The sequence below is a fragment of the Ptychodera flava genome, chromosome 10 (assembly GCF_041260155.1).
Source record: "Ptychodera flava strain L36383 chromosome 10, AS_Pfla_20210202, whole genome shotgun sequence".
Classification (NCBI taxonomy): Eukaryota; Metazoa; Hemichordata; class Enteropneusta; family Ptychoderidae; genus Ptychodera; species Ptychodera flava.
In genome coordinates this window covers 32522649-32544079 of record NC_091937.1, presented here as the reverse complement: position 1 = coordinate 32544079, position 21431 = coordinate 32522649, and the positions used below count along the sequence as shown (strand labels likewise).

Genomic DNA, 21431 nt, shown 5'->3' with positions numbered 1-21431 from the left:
TTCTACCTCTTCTCAACCGTAATCGAGTTTGATTAACTTAGCAAGAATTATACGGGATCAATTTGCATAAGTATGGTCATAAATTCTAAAAAGAGGGCGCTGTGTTAAATATATGTCAGGGTGCAGGGAGTTTGCACATTTTACCGAAACGAGCTAGAACCTATGTAGACTCTCTCACACAGCCCCTCGCCGGCTTCACGTCCATGCTTCACCTCAGACCATAATACCGCCCTCAGAAGGTGAGCCGAGCTTGGCTCAGCGAGCCGGCGTTCCGCTACGTTATAACCCGGCTGGCTCGTAGTCTGGTTCCCTGACCCATTTCCCCGGTAGAGGGCGTGGGGAAATATAGGGTCAGGTACCGGGTAGCCATCTTGAACAGAATTTCGTTCAAGATGGCGGAGGTTAGTCATCTGACAGAACATGCTACAACAAATATGGCTGCTACCATGAAAACACCGGTCAAAATTCGACTGGATCAGAATTATGTTCGAACACTGGTATCCGAACCAAAAACATTTGCACACGAAGACGGGAAACAAAACTGAAAGGATTAATCCAAAAGTACGGGGAAACAGAGGTGATTGAAGGCTGGCTGTGATATCGCAGCAGTACTTGTTGCGTGTATCGAACGCGCTAGGGTCATTGAGGTCATCGCCCATGTGGCGTGACCCCAATTACCCGAGCACGTTCGATACACGCCACAAGTACTGCTGCGATATCACAGCTAATTGAAAGCAAACTTTGTTGGAACTGTAAACGACGATTGATTTCGATCGACAGAATGGTGTCCGAATTTCATTAAAAATGCCAGGCATCATGTCGACGTTCTAAAAGTATTAAGAGGTGTGCTAAATCACAGTGGCTAAATCATGGAGGTAGAAAGTCTTTCTTTCTACCTCCAAGGCTTTGTGGTACAAACAAGAAGTTGGTGTCAAGTGAGCTTGAAAGTGCGAAACCCAAGAAAGATGAGAAAAAGTTACAAGTGTTACTTTCATCCATCACAGCTTGTTTTATTTTAACCAATAGCGTCCATGTTTACATTAGCCGGTACCTGACCCTATATTTCCCCACGCCCTCTACCGGGGAAATGGGTCAGGGAACCAGACTAGGCTGGCTCGGTGAGCCTCGCTTGCTTGAAAGACCGTTGAGGGCGCATCACCATATGGTTGAGGATAGATCGGCGTAGCGGACGAGGGCTGTGAGAGAGTCTATCCCTGTGCTGCCTTTGCCCAAGCACGGTCCCGTAGCCGTAATATCGCAGCGGTGGCTGTGGCTTATCGATCGCACTCCGGTCAAGGGTCATCGCCACTTTGGGGATGACGCTTGACACAAGTACGATCTGTAAGCCACAGCATGCAGTACCGCTGCGATATCAGTACCGCTGCGATATCACACCCAGCTAGATCTCTCGCTGTAATAATTGTAGCCCACGGGCCGTACGCTTGTTTTTTCTGTCATGTCGGATCACAGGCGCCCGTGGGTTGATTAGTTTGCTAAATCGATCGATTTTCTGTTCGATCTGTCGATCCTGTGCTCGATCTGCCCGCCACTGCAACCCAAAAGCTCCCGAGATCGTTAGATCGAGCAGAAAATCGATCGATTTCAGGGCTCCCATAGAGAGCTAAGCCGAGCATGTGAACACCCTACATGAGCAAAAAAAACTTAAGCTGAGCGTGAAAACACCCTACATGAGCAAAAAAACCTTAGGCTGAGCGTGAAAACACCCTACATGAGCAAAAAACATGTTGCATCGTGGGTATTTTCAAGATGGCAGCTGCCATGACAGCCTTCACTGAAAGCTCTGGTGAGTACATCTTTTGGTCGATTCTACCGTTGAGAAGCATTATTTAGGAGAAATAAAAACATCAGAGTATGCAGCAGTGTTTCAAGTGTCTATGCATATAGTTTATTACATAGCAGAATCTCAAACTACAAAGATTACCTCGACGTAAAATCGCTTAGTGGGTGATTAACTGCTATAGCTTTACTTCACAGTGTGCTGTAACTGTGTACGAGAGACTGAAGCAATGCATGTGCATGTTTACGAGTATTTCTGGGGGTCATAAACAGATTGTGTCCTCCATATGTTAAATTACCTCGCCTAGCATGCACGATACATATCTTGAAATGTAATTTACAAATCTAAAATGTCAATTTTATTTTCGATGTGTCCTTCATCTTATATATGTGTGTATGTATGTATGTATGTATGTATGTATGTATGTATGTATGTATGTATGTATTTAGTAAGTTGTACAATCATGATAGGGTTTTTAAGAATTGTAAGGCAAGAGAATTGCAGAGACGTTCCATAATGTTGCCAGGAAGTATTTTATTTAGCTCCACTTCACTAGCCTGATCCAACAACTCTGAAGACCATTCAAATTATGTACAAACGATGTGTTGGTGTGCTTATACTTTTATACACCAATTAATACTAAACCTTTCTACAAACTGTGAAAAATGATCATAGTTCTGTGGTTTAAACACTCCTAAACTTTTCCTTCATTTACAACAGCATGCAACTCTAGATACCTTGCTGCACGGATGGGTGAACTTTTCAGATGAAGATCATGGCAATGAGAATGTCACTCAAGTCCCAGATGACAACAATAACAATTAATGAAACTGTAACAGCTGATGAAGTGAATGGTACTGATGAAAATGAAGGGATTCTAAGATTCCAGTAAACACAATCTTATCTCTAAATTATGTCACAAAAGACAGTTTTGTAGATTGTCCTACAAGTTTTTCACTCAATAGGGCATGTAGACGCATCTGTTATTCTATAGATAGAAAAGCAGACTAATAGGCGGGAAAGGAATCTTTTAGCTTTTCTGTTAGCTGTGTTTATCCTAGTAGAGTAAAAGCCAACATGGTCTTGTTTTGTATCATTCTGCAGCATTGGCATTTTTATGGAGATGTTATTTCAAGAAAAGGTCTACAATTGCTGTTTCATACACTTCTATATTATTATTGTGTCTGTTTATTTCATATTATTTAGTTTCAATAACATGATTTCATTTACTTTGCAAGCAGTAAATATATTTGAATAAATAAGTGAAAAATAAATCTTATCCATGAAATAATATTAGTTTCTGGTATTTTATAAAGTGTGAGAGTGCTGGTGAATTGAAGGGAAAGTCATATTTTGGACATTACTTTCATTTCATCCTGTATGTACCTAGTCGCGTATCATATTTGGATTTCTTGACATTAGCCGAGCTTAGCATTTTGCACTATTGCTCCCAACCTGGCACTGGATAATCAACCATGGACATTATGCAACTGGCTTACCCTGGAAGTCAATCAGAGAATATAATCCTATGTTGATTGGATTTAGTATAGTTCACGCAGGGGCTACAAATAACTTATGTTTATCAGAGTTACACCTCACTGATCAAATCATTACTGGTATGTACAATGAGTACAAACACATTAACTTTTGTTGACTTTCATGACGAGGCCTCTTGCATTCTCCTCAGCATGCTTTCACTGGTATTAGGTTGTGAGCTATAATACAAAATGCTAGAATCTGTGTTTGACAACAAAAAATATAAAAGACTGAGGACATACTTGATTAATGTGTTACACACAAATATGATTTTATTCCAAAGTTTTCATATTTTACAAGTTTTTAATGCCTAAAACTATCTGTGCCGATAACCCAGGGTCTTCAACCACTAGTATAGCATACATGAGAGAACAAAAACAACACTGATTCATCATGTATCCAAAATAATAAATTAATGTGACAAGTCAAGGACTGTATCTTCTTACATGTAAAATGCATGTGCTGAAAGTTAGCAACACTGGGCCATACTACATGTAGCTATTCCGATGGTGAATCTATCCTCTGATCTCAAATTTTTCCAACTTTTTCCAAGTCTAGTCAACAAATTAAAATTCCCATTGAGTTTGTGGTAATGTCACCAGTGTTAATTAAAACTGTCACCCCCTTGCCGCCTCATCCAAGCGATATATCCCAACTGGTTTGTGTCTTGCTCATCTGTTTTTTTTTTCTCTCAAACAAGTGGTTCTGGAAAACAAAAGAGAAGCTGTCATGAGTTATAAATGTTTTAACTGTGATGATATATATGCCAAGTTCAGCTGTAGATTGTTGTGAAGTACTAGCAGTACAAATTTGATTAGTTTCTGCTAACAAGACAGTTACATCACAACAGCTAGCCATGGTTACCTGTACTTTAATTTAAAATTTGGAACCCTCTAGAAAAATACAGTAGCAGAGATGGTAAAAGAGAAAATGTCAAAGACTATGACAGGCTAATCCAGATCTTAACCTTTATACAGTACATGTACGTCATTAAAGATAATCAGTTAAATTTTGATTTAAAAGTCGACACGTTTGACTGTTTCGAATAGACGGGCAATGGAATTCCAAATTTTCACAGCATTAAAGCTGATGATCTCTGACGTATAGCTGTTCTTAACAGTGATGGGTGATGGTTACCATCATTAGCACAATGATATTCTTCTCTAATATAGCTTATACATATACGCTGTACGAGAGACTGCAGATGATATAGCTATTACAATTGAGTTGTTAAAGCTGGCTGGTGCAACTGTCAGAGTTACATCATTTGCCTGGCACTTGAATATTCCTTACAATAATGAATGGTATTGTTGTGCCTCTCAAAATGTCTGTGTTGTACTGTCATAATATTGCTGATAAATTATATTGCTGTGTTCACTGCCTTTTAATGGTTCTCTAATTCTCTGCTAAATAGTAAAGCTCACACAAACATGCACATGATGCATGACAAATAGAAAGCACATTGATATCATTTTTGAAGACTTTTTTCAATAATCTTTATCTTGAATGAAAAATGACAGATTTTAAATCATCTTAATGTCTATGGAGGACACAATCTGACTGCGCATTATACATGCAAGTGTCTATGCACATACCACATCTCAGATGCTCAAACTATAAAAATTACTTCAGCTGTAAAACACTAAGTAGGTGAATGACTGTAGCTATACACTTCTCACACATTTGAGCTGAAGAGTGTACAAGAGACTACATGCATCGCTTGTCTGCTGTACAGTGTATAAGAGAGTTCTTGCAGTGCTTCAAAGCATTGGTAGCTCCATGTTCAGAGGCAATGAATGTGTATGTGCATGCAGTCTATCCTAAACGCACTAAGCGATTTTGTGTTGAAGTAATCTTTGTAGTTTGAGCTTCTGCTATGTAATGAACTATATGCATAGAGACTTGAAACACTGCTGTATACTCTGATGTTTTTATTTTTCCTAAATAATGCTTCTCAACGGTAGAATCAACCAAAATATGTACTCACCAGAGCTTTCGGTGCAGGCTGTCATGGCAGCTGCCATCTTGAAAATACCCACGATGCAAGGTGTTTTTTGCTCATGTAGGGTGTTTTAACGCTCAGCCTAATGTCATTTTGGCTCATGTAGGGTGTTTTCACGCTCAGCCTAAGGATTTTTTTGCTCATGTAGGGTGTTCACATGCTCGGCTTAGCTCTCTATGGGAGCCCTGGATTTAGGAGACTCGATCCCCGACCCACTGGCGCCCATGTGTTGGATATGTAGCGCAGGTGTTCCACACACTGGCTTATGTCAGAGATCTTTTCGCCTGTTCGTGTCAGACCATTTGTCCACGAATAAACGTTTGCTTTTCCTTATACTCTCATTCTACTAATGGAGCGTTCAGTTATTACGGCCGGGGTTGGGCCGGCAAAATCCAGAGTGTCACCTCAAATTTGAAACTGCAAAGGGGGTATGTATTTTTCATAGCAGCTCTCCGCCATAACATCATTGACGAGGATTTTCAATTGCCATTTTCAAGATGTCTTATCGTATTAAATACAAGTTGATTTTAAAATGAAGAACACATATTTTCCCTCTCTCTTTACAGACTTCTACGGGAATGATCACTGAAAAACTGTATTCACTGAATATAAAGTAAAAGTACAGAACATTCACTAATATGAAAAAAGTAACGACAGCATACCATAATCTAAATACCATTTCTCTGAGTTATTTGGTAATAAAATGACATGAGGATGTATAAATATTACAGCAAAATGAAAACCATGTATATTTTCACCGTTTTCTCTTCACAGATTTCTGCTTGGGTGATTATTCAATCGACATAAGTTATGGAATACATTCATTGACACAAAGTGTAATAAAGTAATTACAACATAGGATTCTCTGACTGCAAGAATCTGTGATTTTTTAGTAAAATTAGTATTAAAAAATCTGTAAAGATTTGCCAATCTAAGAAAACCAAAGTATAGTTTCCCCATTGTTACTGATTTACCATATTCAGTGAATATTTGTCGAAATCACACGACACATTAATTCGCTAACACAAATGTGAGAACGAACAATTATTTGTAAGTCCTTTGTGTTCAAAATTATTTTATAATCTATTGAGCATGAGCTAATACCAAAAGATTATTTGAGATTGTCTGTGGTATCGACTAGTGTCAAAAGATTTGTAGAGAATTGTTATACATTAGCTGTTGTCTAAAGAGTATAAGTCGGTGTCTGACGATAAGCTGAGGAATGCGACATCAGTCAGTGTTCTTAAATTGCAGTGCCTGAGAATTACAAAGCCAGAATTTCAATAAAAGTCGAAAGTATTAGACTGTCAAGAAACATCATCATGAGGAACATAACAACTCGAAAAAGTTTAAACATTGCAAACACGGTAGTAAGTGCAGAAGGAAAGAGATCTTGAGCGGCGTAAACCTCCCCAGCAACACTCACAAATGCCCCTTCAAGCTAACCTCACAGTATTGTTGACGATTATCACTACATACAGATACACGCTTCTTACACTGTCAAACTACTCAACTTAATTGTTTCTAGAAAAAAAGGTATTTACTTCATTGATATTTCTAGGTAAATAAATTGCAATCTATACATGTGTGGATAACCTAAGTTTGACTTTGATTGTTATTACGGATTTGTTTTGCTTCAAAATATACACTTTGAATATTTAGGTTTGGTAGGAACCGACGATTTTAATTCTCGTCTATCTTGCTATTCACTAATATATCCTGGTTTTCATCATTTACTAATATATCCTGGTTTTCATCATTCCTGATACCAGAATGAAATGTAATTTGGGTGATTTTTCCGTGATTGTTAGTCATTCGGGACTATGCAGCCATAGTTTCTCAGGACGCAACACTGTAAATGTAAATAGAGAAAGTTAGATGTGTCAGTTCCAGACGTGAGTGTAGCAGTGCAAGAGATCATTGTTCGGAGGCATCAAATATCAACAAAAACTATCTGATAATATGATATCACAATTTTAGACAAATTAAGAGTATTTTTGAAACCAATGCCATCTTGTGATCTATCGAAATAACCCGTTCTATTTTGTAAAAGAATCGCCTTGCTGTCAAACTGTGCGACATCCTGCAAGTTTACACTTTGTAAAATGTTTTTATTTGAATTTATAACATATACAGAGAAATTTGTTCAGCATGAAGACTATATTTTTCACATACATGTATTCATCTTCCTGTTTACTGTGATCACTTTTAACGAAAACACAACATACATACTCTTGTATGTTAATTGTCAAAGACAAAGACTGTTTCGCAATGTCTTCCTACCTTTTGCCATGTCACATTCATTCTGGTATTTTTCAAAGTCTTTTTGGTAGCTGTCTAACACGAGGAGATCCTGATGGGATTTCATTTTAGTCGTATCTCCACGCATCCGATAGAATACTGCCAAGTAATATAAACCTGCAAACAAGGGACACTATGATATGTTCATGTATTACCAATGTTCGGTAAAAGCTGTGTGGGACCAGGATGGGAAATGTGTTTGAACAATATCATACACCAAACTCTCAAAATATCACACTAACATCGCATAAGAAATGCATTAGTTAATTACCAGCTAGTTCAAAAGCAAACATGACTGACTGACTGACTGGCTGGCTGACTGACTGACTGTATGTATGTATGTATGTATGTATGTATGTATGTATGTATGTATGTATGTATGTATGTATGTATGTATGTATGTATGTATGTATGTATGTATGTATGTATGTATGTATGTATAAATGCATGCATGTATGTATGTATATATGTACAAAAAGGAACGTACGCATGTACGTACGCATGCATCCACGGATGTATTCATAAAAGTACGTTTTGAGTATTTGTATACATATACATATATAAGGGTGTGGCGGATGGGCATACTTGCACGTGTTTAAATTGGTTTTTATTTACCTAATTGGTAGGATTCATTTTTAGTAGACATGAATTTCCTCTTGATCTCCAGAGAATCGATGAGCAGCTTTTCAACCTCCTTTTTGTTGCATTCGCCCTTCAGTAATTGATTACGAGCAAGATTAATCATACCAATGGCGATATTTTCCTCATCATCTGCATAGGTTTCTCTGATCTTCATTGCTTCTTCTAGGTGTCTGTGGGACTGTTCATAGTTGCGTGTGTCTTGGTAGAATCGACCAAGCTGGTGATGGGCTGAACATACACAGAAAAGGATTATAAATCACTATTTTTCATCACGCTTTCAATACTCTTCACAAGCGAAGTCCTATCATGCATATGTATCTTACTTTACATGTACATGTGCATTTTTTGACGTCCTAATTGGTTTTTGTTTCGCTGTACTCTCGCTTCCTGAGTTTCCCTTCTCTTCACTTTATTCAACTTTCTATATTCTGTTTTTTCAGCTTCATACTCGTGTTATTTAGTACAATCTTGACAGCTACATCCTATGTTCAATGGGCAAGAAGTAAATTTAGACACTTAAACGTTGACTTTAAGGACTGTATGTCATTACCGTTTGCTAAAGCATAATGATAGTCTTCCTGATTTTTGCACAGCTTCTTCAGCTCCACAAGATTTTCCTGCAAAAATGTTTCGATTTTCTTGCTCTCTTCATCGTCTTCCATGTATTTTATGTTATTTTGCTTGACTCTTGCAAGTTTCTGCTTCGCTGTATTGGATAATGAACATGCGTAATGACATGCGTGTACTACTTTACAGCATATATGGCAAGTGTACTAGTTTTTTACAGTCGATGTAATCGGCAATGAGGAGAGAAACAATGCAAATGTCAGCGTATCTGAACGGGCTCATTGATGTTTACCGGGGACTCATGTCAAGCTATCTAACCTGCGATTCTGTCGAGAACGTTCTCATGCCGAGGACATTCGGCAATTAAGGTAAGAAATGTAACATGTTACCAATACAACTACCATTCAAGAATACCTGATGGATCAGTGTTCACTACTGTTTGTAACATAACGTACCATAATTACCCCGTACTATGTTCAAGGCACAAACATAAATTAAGTATTCTGTCTTTCTAAACAAATGGTGCTAGGCTCTTAGATGCATAACTCTTCTTCAATCGCTTTAAAATGTCACTCAGTTTCTGAACTACGTTTCACGATTCTTGTTGAGCTAAGTGTTATGGCTTGCTTGCAGAATCAAAAAGTGATATCTACATATTAGACCTTTTATAATCTGATTGCCAAACTGACGGTGATCTTTGGACTGGATGCTAAACACATGGTTGGTCACAGTCTCTCACACTGTGGACGGACTGTTGGTTGGTACATGGCCGCTCCGTATCAGAAGTTGCAATCCAGATTGCAATATAAGAAATACCCCTCAATTAAGTGAACGTTCTACGTCACTGTACCATACACTACCTTGGTGAATAAGTTGTGATTTCAATTTACTTGGTGAGTTACCCCAAAACTGCCTGTTTAAACCCGCCTCAGATGGGAGAAAAATGTAGGAGAAACGGCAATGCATTGGCGAACATTAACTAAGATGTGATATTCTATGGGAAAAGTATGGAAATAGTAGGAGACAATTAGAGCGAACTACGGAAAAAGATGATTCACGTATGATTGGCCGATGTAGGATTAATACCAACCTTCAACGTTAATGAATTTTCCCTCACGGTTATGATATGGCTTGAAGATAATTTACTTTGCTATTATTAAATATATCGTACCCATAAGAATATGTATGCCAGCTCTCTTTTCTTCCACCATAAGTTTCAAGCTTTCCTCGTAAGATATCTCTGCTTCGTCGAACAATTTCAAGTTAAAATATGCTCTGCCAAGGTAAGCTAGATCTGAAGTAAAGATAATAAAAAGTAAGGCAAAAAGTTCAAATAGATATGTTTTTAAAAAGCGTGTGCAATGTACATGTATATCTGAGGCAATAGACATATCCATATATAGTCAGATACACGTTTACAAACACAATGTCATCGAAACCTTTATGATAGATGAACATACATATCTACGTACGTATGTGTGTTTGTTCGTGTGTGTATGTGTGAGTTGTCTTTGTAGACTTTCTCAAAATCATGTCAGTATTTGATGAAGTTGAAAAAAGATCAATACCTTTTGCCAACTCAGTTTGATTGTTCGGCCCTCTTAGCCTACTCAGGTCTGTCATCACTTTACACAGAATTTATGCATCTTCTGCACGCCCTAGTCGTAGCAGGTAGTTGCTGACAACGCGAAAGAGGGGTGATATATTCACTAGACCATCAATTTCGTCTTTCTTCAAAGTCCTTATTTGTTGACATACAGCGAGTGTGTGCAGGGTAATCACGGAATGGCGGTCGTAAACGGTTGCACTAGCGCTTCCAGTGACCTCTCTACGCTTCGGGAAGAGATTTTCGAGCATGCGTATAGCGTTATTCAGCGACTCTATCTTCTCTTCTCGACTGAGAAAATGTACAAACATAACTTGTTGGAGAAGGTGGTGAATTGTGTGCGTGGAATACCGATTATCCGTTGGGGTAGACTTTCCTGACCGACCAACAATCGTGGTGAACGAGTGTTCTGTCATCTTGAGAAATAAATCATCAATCCTCTTGTGGGCTTCTTCTTTAAGACACGAAGAAATCGTTCCTGTCGACGTGAGATGTCTTTGCAGGGGACCTTGATTGAGGTGCTCAACGCCGTCAATTAAAAGGGCAACGCTGATATTCGTGCCGAGGCATGCGCAGAGATGTAGAAATTGTTTTACGTGTTCCTCTTTTGCAAGGGATTCATAGTTCATCTTCCAGGTGGTAACCACATTTTCTCGGCTAAGAACATTCATTTGCACGAATTCAACGTAAGGAGTTTCCTTGATGGCCTTTTCTAGCATTTCGAGATCTTCAGAGGACATTGTTTTGCTGATTTCTTGCCATTGCTCTTTTGACAGATCTTGGAGATTCATCATGTTTTTCCCGGCTACCTCTTGCACGTTCTTGGCGTATTCTTCTTTCAAGCCATGAGACTTGAACCACCACAGCAATGGATCACCTCTCTCCCAAGATTGAATGACGTCAATTTGATGTGTTATGTAAGATTGTTTATATTCGTCGAATGTTATGGGATGTTGACAGAGATATTTACTCGCTTGTCTTAGCGCCAGTGGCAATCCATGCAGACCTTCTTCACCGCCGAGCCACATGAGAGCCTTGTATTCTCCATGATCCTCTGATTCCAGCTTTTTCAATTGTTCAGTAGCCTCTTCGAATGACATCAGCTTCCCTTCATCTGACCTTGTGTGACGCAGCAGATAAATTGCAGAATCTTCCTTTGAAAAGAGGGGAACGGGTGTCATCGTAGGTTTCACTTGGTCAAGCCATCCTCTCTCAGCTCTTGACGTGATGAGAATGTGGCCATCGAGATCATACATGTTCATCAACATCTGCAAAATAATGTTCATCCCAGCTAAAATGAGTATTAGAGAAAAGTAAGGGTCAAGAGTAATCTAAACAACATCATAAATTGTGTCGCTGAAAATGAGATGATAAAGTTATTGTCTGTAAGGTCATGTGATAATTTAACTCGTGATGGTACATTCATGTCTTCATATTCCCACAAATGACCTATGGCGATTCAGCTAAAGGCACCCTTTATAGTGATGCGTCTGATTTCAGTATACCTATTGTGGCACGTAGAGTTTACAATTAAATTAATAAAGATCAAGAGATTATGGGTAAACAGTTCCTCTCTAAATATTCATGGTTGCAAAAATATTGTAGGATCATGACATATTCAATGCCATTTTAAGAAGCTGTTTGACTCAATTTTTGGCGATATTGATAATGCCAAGTACGAAGCGAATTTTCTACACTCTCGTGAACTGACATGCCATGGTGTTCCTACAGTCCATACAATAACGTGTAAAGGCCTCAATGCCTTAACTCAAGAACACATTATGGGGAAAGGAGACTATTTGAATCACCTGTTGAATTAGGTCGGGATCGTCTGCGTCGTCGATCACCAGGAGCCAGTCTTTCTTCTCTCGCAGTTTGTTAAATACAGTCCATCGAATTAAAGTAGGATTTTTTTCCTCCTCACGTACCTTAAGTCGCATTTTCTGAAAAAAACAGTTTAGATACTGGACACTCTTTATGACAGTTAGCAGATATTTTATATTTAACATTCACAAAAACATAGTATACTGTTAATATTACACATTGTCCAGTCAAGTGCTTTACTGTTTCTCATATATCTTTCGTTAAAAGATTACACTTGTTTACAATCACGTTCTTCATTTATAAGAAGGCGAAGATTCAATGTAAAAGGAAATAGGGTTTTCGTATGATATTTTCCTGACGTGTCTCTTTACGACGATGGAAACTTACCTTGAGAATTTGCATAAATCCATAATCAAGACAGCTGTTGGATTTACCGTTTAGGAAATACACACCTCCTTTGTATCGTTTCCAGTTCTCCCAAACATAAGAACACATAATTTCAGTCTTGCCGCACCCACCTAAACCGTAGAGTACCTGCACAATGGTGTTGATAAAACGATAACGAAGTTTCGAATTTGTTGTGATGTGTAAACATGAAGAACTAGAAGGTGAAGAAATTAGAGCGACCTCTGTACCATGTTTTCTATTTTTAAAAAACCTTATAACGGTATAGTGTATCGACAAAATATCTCCTTCACATATAATTTTCAAAAGAAGACATATGAAAAAGTTATATCGGGTCACCTGTCTCAAAGTCTCAACGTATGCAGCCTGAGAGGCGAACAGCTAATAATTGCACGAATTGCAAAATGGTACATCTCAATGTTTGTCAACTTCCAGGTAACTGTATATGTAAAGCTTGTCAGTAACGCTCAATATTAGATGATTCACTTCGTTACCTCAACAAAAACTTTCCTTTGAGCCGCAGCTGTTTTCCTATGGTTGTCGAGATGTTTAGAAATTGCCTTGAGGCACTCTGTATGAGCTTTGCCGGTAAAAAGACGGGACGGTTTACGTAGACTGGGTGGGGGGTCTGAAAGGGTAAACAAGAAAACACATAAACTATTGTCAATGTTGTTGTAGAAGGATAAGACAGTTTTCCCCATTCTTCTAGCCAAAAATGTTACTTTTCAGCGAGTTGGTGTTTAGTCTATTGATGAATTAACTTTTGACGCAGAAAAGCGAACACATAATTATTTAAGGACGTGAAATACACGGTAGAGACGACTTGATTGATCTATGCTGATGTGGTTTGTTTTACGTAAAACCGAATACTGTGAAACAGGCATAATGGTCATCGTGTTTATATCAAGTTTTGCATTTTAGGTAGAATGCGCATCGGGGACAGTATTCAGACTTTCAAACTTTTACAGCCTTATTTTGGCCTACCGCTTGAGGGGGCTCATCTTGTAGCTTATGGAGTAAATATTGTTTTCAGTGGCGTAGTTCTGTGAAAATTGGAAAGTTTGTTGCCCCATAGAGATAACACAGGAATTTTAAATACCGGGTCTTTGTATCAGAATTTGTACGGTGATCCCTGATTTTATAATCTTAACTTTGAAAGGGAATGGTTGAACGTAAAGTCTGAGCGAGAGTTTGTCTTTATTTGTCGATATTACCTTACCGTAGTGAATATTATAACATTAACTTATTTTTATTTTACATTTATCAGGGGGAAGTGGTGAGCACTTTCCCTTAGCTCCTGTCGCCCCTTTTCCATCCTCAAACTTATGAGATACATCGATTTGCTAGATATAGCCTAAAATTCAGTAAAGACAATGCGGGTTTAGACAAAATGCACATGTGACTATGCTGCTACTATCGAGGTTTAGTTGGTATAGTCACGGTCCCTCTATCACGTGGTATAGTAATATTCCTTGTAACAAATGCTGTTTTGATGAACGGAACATTTTCAGTAAGTGATAAACCTCGCTTACTGAACTATACTGAAAGTGGACCTTATGGCCCATCAGATGCAACAATTGCTCTATCTTCCTGAATACACGTTAAAATTAAGACAAATTCATGTAAATGAACTTATAAAGGGTTTTGAAGGATCTGTCTGCGAGTATTGTCAACTACGAACTGGAACTGTGCAAGTTTGGGAAAATGTTATGTGAGAAACGGGTGCTCCACTGTCAACTATGTAAAGAAATAGCCAGCCCATGGCCATTTCGGGAGAACTTACCTGTTGTATTGGAGGAATAATAATAAAGGCAAGCAGCGAAAGCTGCTATCATGCCAAGGGCGAACATGGTCATTTCATTCCAGTATGTCAAGGTTACAGCAGCTGCTATGAAGATGACTGCTATTGAAAAAATTGTTAAAGGGTCCGAGCCAGTCTGGTAAGACGTTCCAGTGTCATGTCCGGAAGCTGATCCCCATGAGAACACCATACTGCCTTGATGTTGTGGCCAAGAACAAGTCTTTTCTGTAAAAAAATGTTTTGCTAATTGTTTTATTATGCATTATAACAGCCAGTGCCGGTTGACTGAGCACGTTCCTTGTTTTAAAATTGACAATGCGGGTCAAATAAGAAAGAGTTCAGTCATTTTCCTCAACTGTGGTCCCAGCAGCTTCTGACTAAAAGTGGAATGATAGAAATGATGGAAGACCTTCAAAGGCTCTACAACAACTTCGATAAAAATACAAAACAACAAATAACAACACATTTGGCTCATCACTATCACAAAGATGTCTATCATCTCCGTTAAGTTTGTAAAATCCGAAAATCACAACTTTGTTTATAATACAAATTTTACAATTAATTTTGAAACCTTTAGCAAAAAAGTTTACGAACTTGTCATTTTGAAAACTAACAATTTCAGTTTCTGTCACAACTTAATTTAAACAACGACACTTCGCAATAGCAATGTTAAATAGGTAGCTTTCTGGCGATTTAGGCAATAAGAGATGGATTTAAACTTTCCTTGAACAAACAGGGAGCAAAAGTACTTGGTTTATTTCGAGATGTTTATAACGCATGGATAATGGCATACATGTATTTCATGAAATCCACCTACCTTTAAAAATATCGTCCACAACACTGTTCAGCCGCTCGGAACGCAAAGCGCGTACAAACACCTCTTCTGTTGCTTCATCACCCTGTTCCTGAATCCATTTCTTTAGAATGCTGTGCCTAATCTCATTCATATAACTTTGTTCATGATAGATATCCTCGATATCTTCATTAGCGAGCTTCAACTTTCTGGCAAATGACTTGATGCTTTCAGAGGGAACACGCTTCATAGCCTTCTCATACTTGATTGGCAGAGCTTCATCGACTTGAATAGAGTCTGCGCATAAAATATGTACGGAAAATCCATGACAGCCTTGCATTAAACCTGTCTTCTGCGATGAAATTTAAACAAAGGAAGTTGAAAACAGGTTTTCTGTTGAGTTTTCTTGTATGATAACACTAAATCCATTGCATGCTGAAATATACTCCGATTTCTGTTTCGCTTTTTAAATATCAATGTATGATTTTGAGATAGGCGTAATATTTCGTCTAGAAAACCTATGGGGGCCAAACGCTTTGTTTTATTTTTTAAATTAACGGTAATTCAAAACAGAAAATACAGGCTTTTTTCGATTTTTGGCAGAAATGTGCAGTCTAACATCGAGACCAAATGGGCCCGTCGCATAGTAATTGTTACACGATTCTTAAAGCTACTTACTAAACCAATCATCCCGTGAATGAACTCAAATTTGACGCCATATTTGCTTTTGACAAAAGGTTCAATAAGAGAGCCAGACGTTAGAAAAATCGAAACAAGTCAAACAAAACAAAACAAAGCAAAACATAACAAAATGAGGCGAAAAATGACACTTTGCTCACATTTTGTTGCATATGACAAGCCGGAATGGGTGCACGTACAACCTAAGCTTGTAATATTCATAATGGCAGGTCTGGTGCATTTGAACACATTTTGATGCACCGTCAATAGAAGTACGAAATGGTTGGCAACTGTTGCAACAACACACATCGTACGTACATCAAAATTAGTGATAGAATCTACCTTACCTAAGTAAAGGTGTTCTCATATATTGTATTGCATTTAATTAATATAGTCAATAATTGATCCCTCTACTATTTATGGTTGCACGAATAAAGACCATAAGGTAATGTGTAACAATGAGCATTTAGCAGCATGCACTCTTGCAAAATTCATGCAAGTCCATAAGTATGAAGTAAAGCTATAATGTTCAGCTATTTAGAGTTTCTTTAGGGATGCCGCTGCTAATAATGCTGCCACACTTACACGACAATGGCTTGTGCCAAACTGCCATCCAGTTAGACAAGCACTGCAGTATCATAGACAAATAGGAAACTTCTAAGCACAATCTATATCTCCCAAGGAGCCTGTGGCATCAGATATGTACACCTGTTTTAAACCCCTTCTAATAACATTTGAAAGGATCAAACCGCGGATTTAAGTAGAAGCCATTATTTTACCTATACAGACAGATAATTCAATAAATATACATTATGACAATTGGAAAGTAACAAAAACCCTGCAAACCAAATTTCAAAGCAGTTCCAGCATTTCTTTTTGAAAAATTGACATATTAACATCCACAGATGTACGATTAAGGGATTAATAGCCTGAACTTGCTGGATTAAGCAGCAAATATCGCTATCTATACAGATGACATTTGTTTTAATAGTTAAGTACACTGGCATTTGGTATGCTTACATGTACTTGCGTCAATTTGATTAGATTATCTTTCTACGTATGTGATAATTTTTAAGACGATGATTCGGTAATACAGTTTATTTGTTGACAAATATGTTATATTTGTCAAGCACACAGCTAAACTGTTCTTGACTTTTTATGAAGAGTAGATGACATTTATTGAAATACATAACACTGAAACAATGTTTACATTGTGCCCACCAAATACATAGAGAGATTTCAACATACGACCATTAACTCAGAACCTCCAGGGAAAAGCAAACATTGTAATATCATGTTTTCCAGTGTAACTGGAGCATCCACTTTTGGAACAACTTACAAAACCAATTACAAAAGGGTAATGAAATTATATGTACTTCAGCATTTTCACTGGTGAAAATGACTATGTCCTTTCCAATCTTGAACTTGGCATCTTCAACTGAGATGCATTCTTAATTGCGTGCACAAAGACATTGATATTGGCTATGTTCACTTTAAAAGATCCAAAGTCAAGGTGGCAGGAAATGTACTATTTACAACCTTGATACTCTTTAGCATTGAAAAATTATGGAATATATTTGATTGGAGAACAAACCTGTTAAATCACCTTCAGCTATGCTTTCTAATGATTTTTACTGCAGTTTGACACCAAATAGTTACCATATCAAATGCTTGTTAAATCAGATCACTATATACTCAAAATCATGTATGTATAACAACGTAAAAATATGAAATCTTATCACATTATCTAATAATTGTGTTCATTCAACATAATGTAAATAACTTATGGTACCACCACTCAAGGAGCCTTCATACCAAGTCTCTTGTAAAAGAGACTTTATAACCAAAACCGACAAAGAAACATTTACTAAAATTATTACAATTGTCCATTTCATTCTGACTTGATAATTAATGTATGAGTACATTTGCAGGGTTTGCGAACCAAATTTCAAATCAATACAGCAGACTCTGAAAAAAACACCTCTTTTGTCAAAATTGAGAATACATACATACATACATACATACATAACATACATACATACATACATACATACATACATACATACATACATACATACATACATACATACATACATATGTCATATCTTGAGGGAAAGGAGCTGGATCTGATGACGAGTGCTGATGTATAACTTGAACTTATTTATTGAATACGGAACCATGACTGGGCCTCTCGGCCCAGCGGCTGATACATGAGTCTGTCTGAGTTCCAGTTCCTAGTTTCAGTCAAAGTTTTTAGTTTCTGAGTGAATGTCCTGTCCTCGGTCACTCCACAGAGAGTGACCGTGAGTAGTAGAGTAAACGTGGTCAACTGGGATGAAGTAAGAATTTTACACCCCATTTTATTCATTTATCTACATGAAGCGAAGGAAAAATTAACCATCCATGTAACTAAAGTATGACCCTGACCTATATACGAACTCACGCATGCGCAACAGCTTTGGCGCAGCAGTGCATTGTCCTGAACTAAGCGGGCCTGCTGAGCATGTTTATACACGTTCCGAAGGTGTACGGGAAATTCCGTGTGAGTCATCACCATCAAACTAGCCTATATAAAGGAGCCCCGTTGTCAGTCCGGCCGGTCGCGGAGTCTAGCTGATGTTGAACACGAAGTTCCTATCGGTGCGAACTTGTTCACCCGATAGATAAAATTTTAGTAATTTCCTCTGAACTTAAAATGTGACGGAAGACCATTACTTCAAATAATATGAGACGTTTCAGATGAATGGTACTGATATCTAAAGTGTTCACTCTTTTATCTCTACGTACAAATGTAGTTCCTAAGTCGTTCTCTATTCTATTCCCACCAACAAAACATTCAATACTCATTTCCCCTCCCCGATCTTTATCAATACTTATGATAATATCACAAGTTGTTCTGTTATCTGTTTTCATAGCATAATATCCAACCAAATCGTCAAATTCATCTCCCGTAGCTAACTTTACACATCTAATGAGACTGTACCATGTTGAAGTATTTTCATATTATCAGTCATCTGTTGATTTACAGTCTGTAAAGTTAATTCAGCTGCCTCATCACCGACACTTTTAAGACCCAGTTTCTTTAAAGTTGTGTCCCAAAATAATCTAACTGGAACTCCGCTAGCTGTATACGAGCAATAATTCTCCCCCTCGTTTATCCACCTTCTTAGTGTATTATCTGCCTTCATTATTGTATTAAGAGGACTAATTTTAAGATGAATTGGTATACCAAGAAGTGCAATGTATGGATTTGTAGGAGTAAGCCAACTACGAAAATCTAACAATTTATATTTGTTTACATTGCTATCAAAATAAATCACATTCGGAGTTCCTGGTGGTTCAGCAACACCTCCTGCAATTTCACTATCCAATATATCTAAGATGTTACGCGGCACATTATAAGGCATGAATTTCTGACTATCCCCATCCCATGTCAGAGCAAAAGGAGTAGGATCATTCGAAGCCTTTGTGGCGTCAATTACAGTTTCATCAATGTCTTTAAGTTCGGAAAATTCTACAGCATGTTCGTGGGGTGGCGCCGCGGCATTGGCTAAAACGAAATATTTTTCGCGGTCTTTATAACGAAGGACGTAATCCTTATTATGATTAGCAGCCATCTTAGTATTATTGTTAACTTTAACATCACTCAGATCTTCAAGCTCAAGATTTTGCATACGAATTGTACCTAGACCGAAGCCACTTGGATCAGACATACTCCGTAGGGACCTATATACAGTGAAAATTAAAATAATACCTTGTAATATACACAACCATGGCTTCAGCTATAGGAATGACAGTTCTCGGTGCTATATTAAATGCAACGGCATTCACAGGAGGAAATATTATCGGACAAAAGCTTTCTGGTAATGGTGATGCTCTTATTGAAGAGAAAGTCCGACATGATAAAGCATTAGAAAAATTTGAACATGATCGCAACGTCTGGTCAGAAAAAAGATTACTACAGGCTGACTGGGAAAGAGAAAATCAGGCAAAGGACGCACATGCTGCGGCAGAATTAAGAGATACAGATGCAGAAATCCTGGAAGAAGCAGAAGCGGTGCAAAGCAACTCTACGTCAAGTCCAGCGCAAGCGTTAGCGCAATTCTCAGATTATTATCAACCCAGCCTGAGCAAAAGAATATGAAATGATCTATATTGCTGGAGGATTAGTCGTGGGATGGTTTATCTTCCGATAGGGTTCCTTCGAACGCACCGGCCCCGCTTCGGGACTACAATAATTCAATACAAAAGCTAATTGGCCAGTTATTGAAATCGATCATGTTCCCATCCTGATCTGTTATCCAGATACGCATTGAATTCATGTAATCTCCCCCTTTTCTCAATGGCATAGAAATTGCTCCGTTTTTAAAATCGTAAGTAACCTTTTCACTTATTTCTCTCGTATCCCGGATGGGAAGTATTTGTAAACAGTTCGATACTTTCCCCTGTATGTATCCTCCGGAGGCACCCGAACCAAATGAAACATAATTTCCAGTAACATCGACTACATCTGAATGAACTATATATTTAGTGACTGTTAAGAAATCCACTTTCTTCGGACTCATAGTACTTTTTATAACTGGGTTGTCCTCAGGTTTATCTGAAAAGCCGACGACGTTGGCGAAGCTACCTGTGGCATTGAAATAGACTTTAATATCTTTAGCCAAAGTTAGATAAACATGGTTTGTCGGCAGAGTTTTTCAAATTAATTTTTTGCTTCAACCCGATTGCTTTGTTTAACGTATCGATATTGTAGTTACCTGGACGTATTGATTTAGTCTTCTTCGGTTGGTCACCTTCTTGATATTTTATTACATTATTCGTCGATGTTATGTTATGCCATGAATTATATAGTCCGCACTCTAGCAGTCTTATCTTCGTAAACTGTGTCGTGTCAATGCAAGGGTAAAAATTAACAGTGACTGGTTCACCTGTTTGACTTTCAATCCAAATGATCATCGTTGTACGTTGTATGTATATATTACTAAGTATAAATGTTCGATGAATATTATTATTATTCCGAAGGTGTCCATTACGAAGTATAAGGTTCAGCAGGAATAATATTTTTCTGTTCAAGGAGATCTTTGGTTGCTACCGCGGCAGCAGTCGCACCGCCTAATTTTGCCAAGCGAGTTAAATTTGGTCGACTTGGATCGCCAACCTCTATTTTCAGAAATTTGCTGGAGATCATAAGATATCCCATCGCAAGTCCTGCGATTACAATACCATCGTACATTGTGTTTACAACTGTTTTAATATCCATGATTGCTGACTAGTATATAAAATAAAAAATAAAAAAAAAATATGGGGAGTTAATCCATCTCATACAATGTAGAGGAGCTGGGAACACCCCCCTCTCCCTCCCCCTCTCCCTCCCCTCCCGTCGGAACTGTTCTGGAGGGAGCCGCTACTGGCTCTGTTTTTTCCGCTTTCTTATTTTGGGGAGGATCTTTCCGATCTGGACTCGATCGATTAACG

At 38.1% G+C, this 21431-nt stretch overlaps 2 protein-coding genes across 2 annotated transcripts in view; both read right to left on the bottom strand.

Annotated features, from left to right (window-relative positions):
- Positions 1-5917: 5917 nt before the first annotated feature.
- Positions 5918-10478, bottom strand: LOC139142552 (nephrocystin-3-like). The gene is made up of 6 exons (XM_070712520.1): positions 10415-10478; positions 10018-10140; positions 8830-8985; positions 8253-8507; positions 7620-7754; positions 5918-7188 (listed from the first exon to the last, which is right to left on the bottom strand). The coding sequence occupies exons 1-6, from the start codon at positions 10467-10469 to the stop codon at positions 7148-7150; spliced, it is 765 nt and encodes a 254-aa protein (XP_070568621.1). The 5' UTR covers positions 10470-10478; the 3' UTR covers positions 5918-7147.
- Positions 10468-21431, bottom strand: part of LOC139142551 (uncharacterized) — a 29713-nt gene continuing 18749 nt past the window's right edge. Inside the window, exons 2-7 of the mRNA XM_070712519.1 lie at positions 15300-15572; positions 14465-14707; positions 13176-13309; positions 12664-12810; positions 12261-12395; positions 10468-11720 (exon numbers count right to left, since the gene is read on the bottom strand). Coding sequence (XP_070568620.1) covers positions 10485-11720; positions 12261-12395; positions 12664-12810; positions 13176-13309; positions 14465-14707; positions 15300-15572 — 2168 coding nt within the window. The 3' untranslated portion in view covers positions 10468-10484. The remainder of the gene's footprint in view (positions 11721-12260; positions 12396-12663; positions 12811-13175; positions 13310-14464; positions 14708-15299; positions 15573-21431) is intronic.

What these genes read in the sequence shown, in the direction of transcription:
- LOC139142552 (XM_070712520.1), bottom strand. Translation starts at nt 10,469, where the DNA reads ATGACAGACCTGAGTAGGCTAAGAGGGCCGAACAATCAAACTGAGTTG. An exon ending in TCAAACTGAGTTGGCAAAAG is followed by an intron (nt 10,141 to 10,414) that starts GTATTGATCTTT and finishes TCTTTACTTCAG; the next exon opens with ATCTAGCTTACCTTGGCAGA. An exon ending in TGGCATACATATTCTTATGG is followed by an intron (nt 8,986 to 10,017) that starts GTACGATATATT and finishes TATCCAATACAG; the next exon opens with CGAAGCAGAAACTTGCAAGA.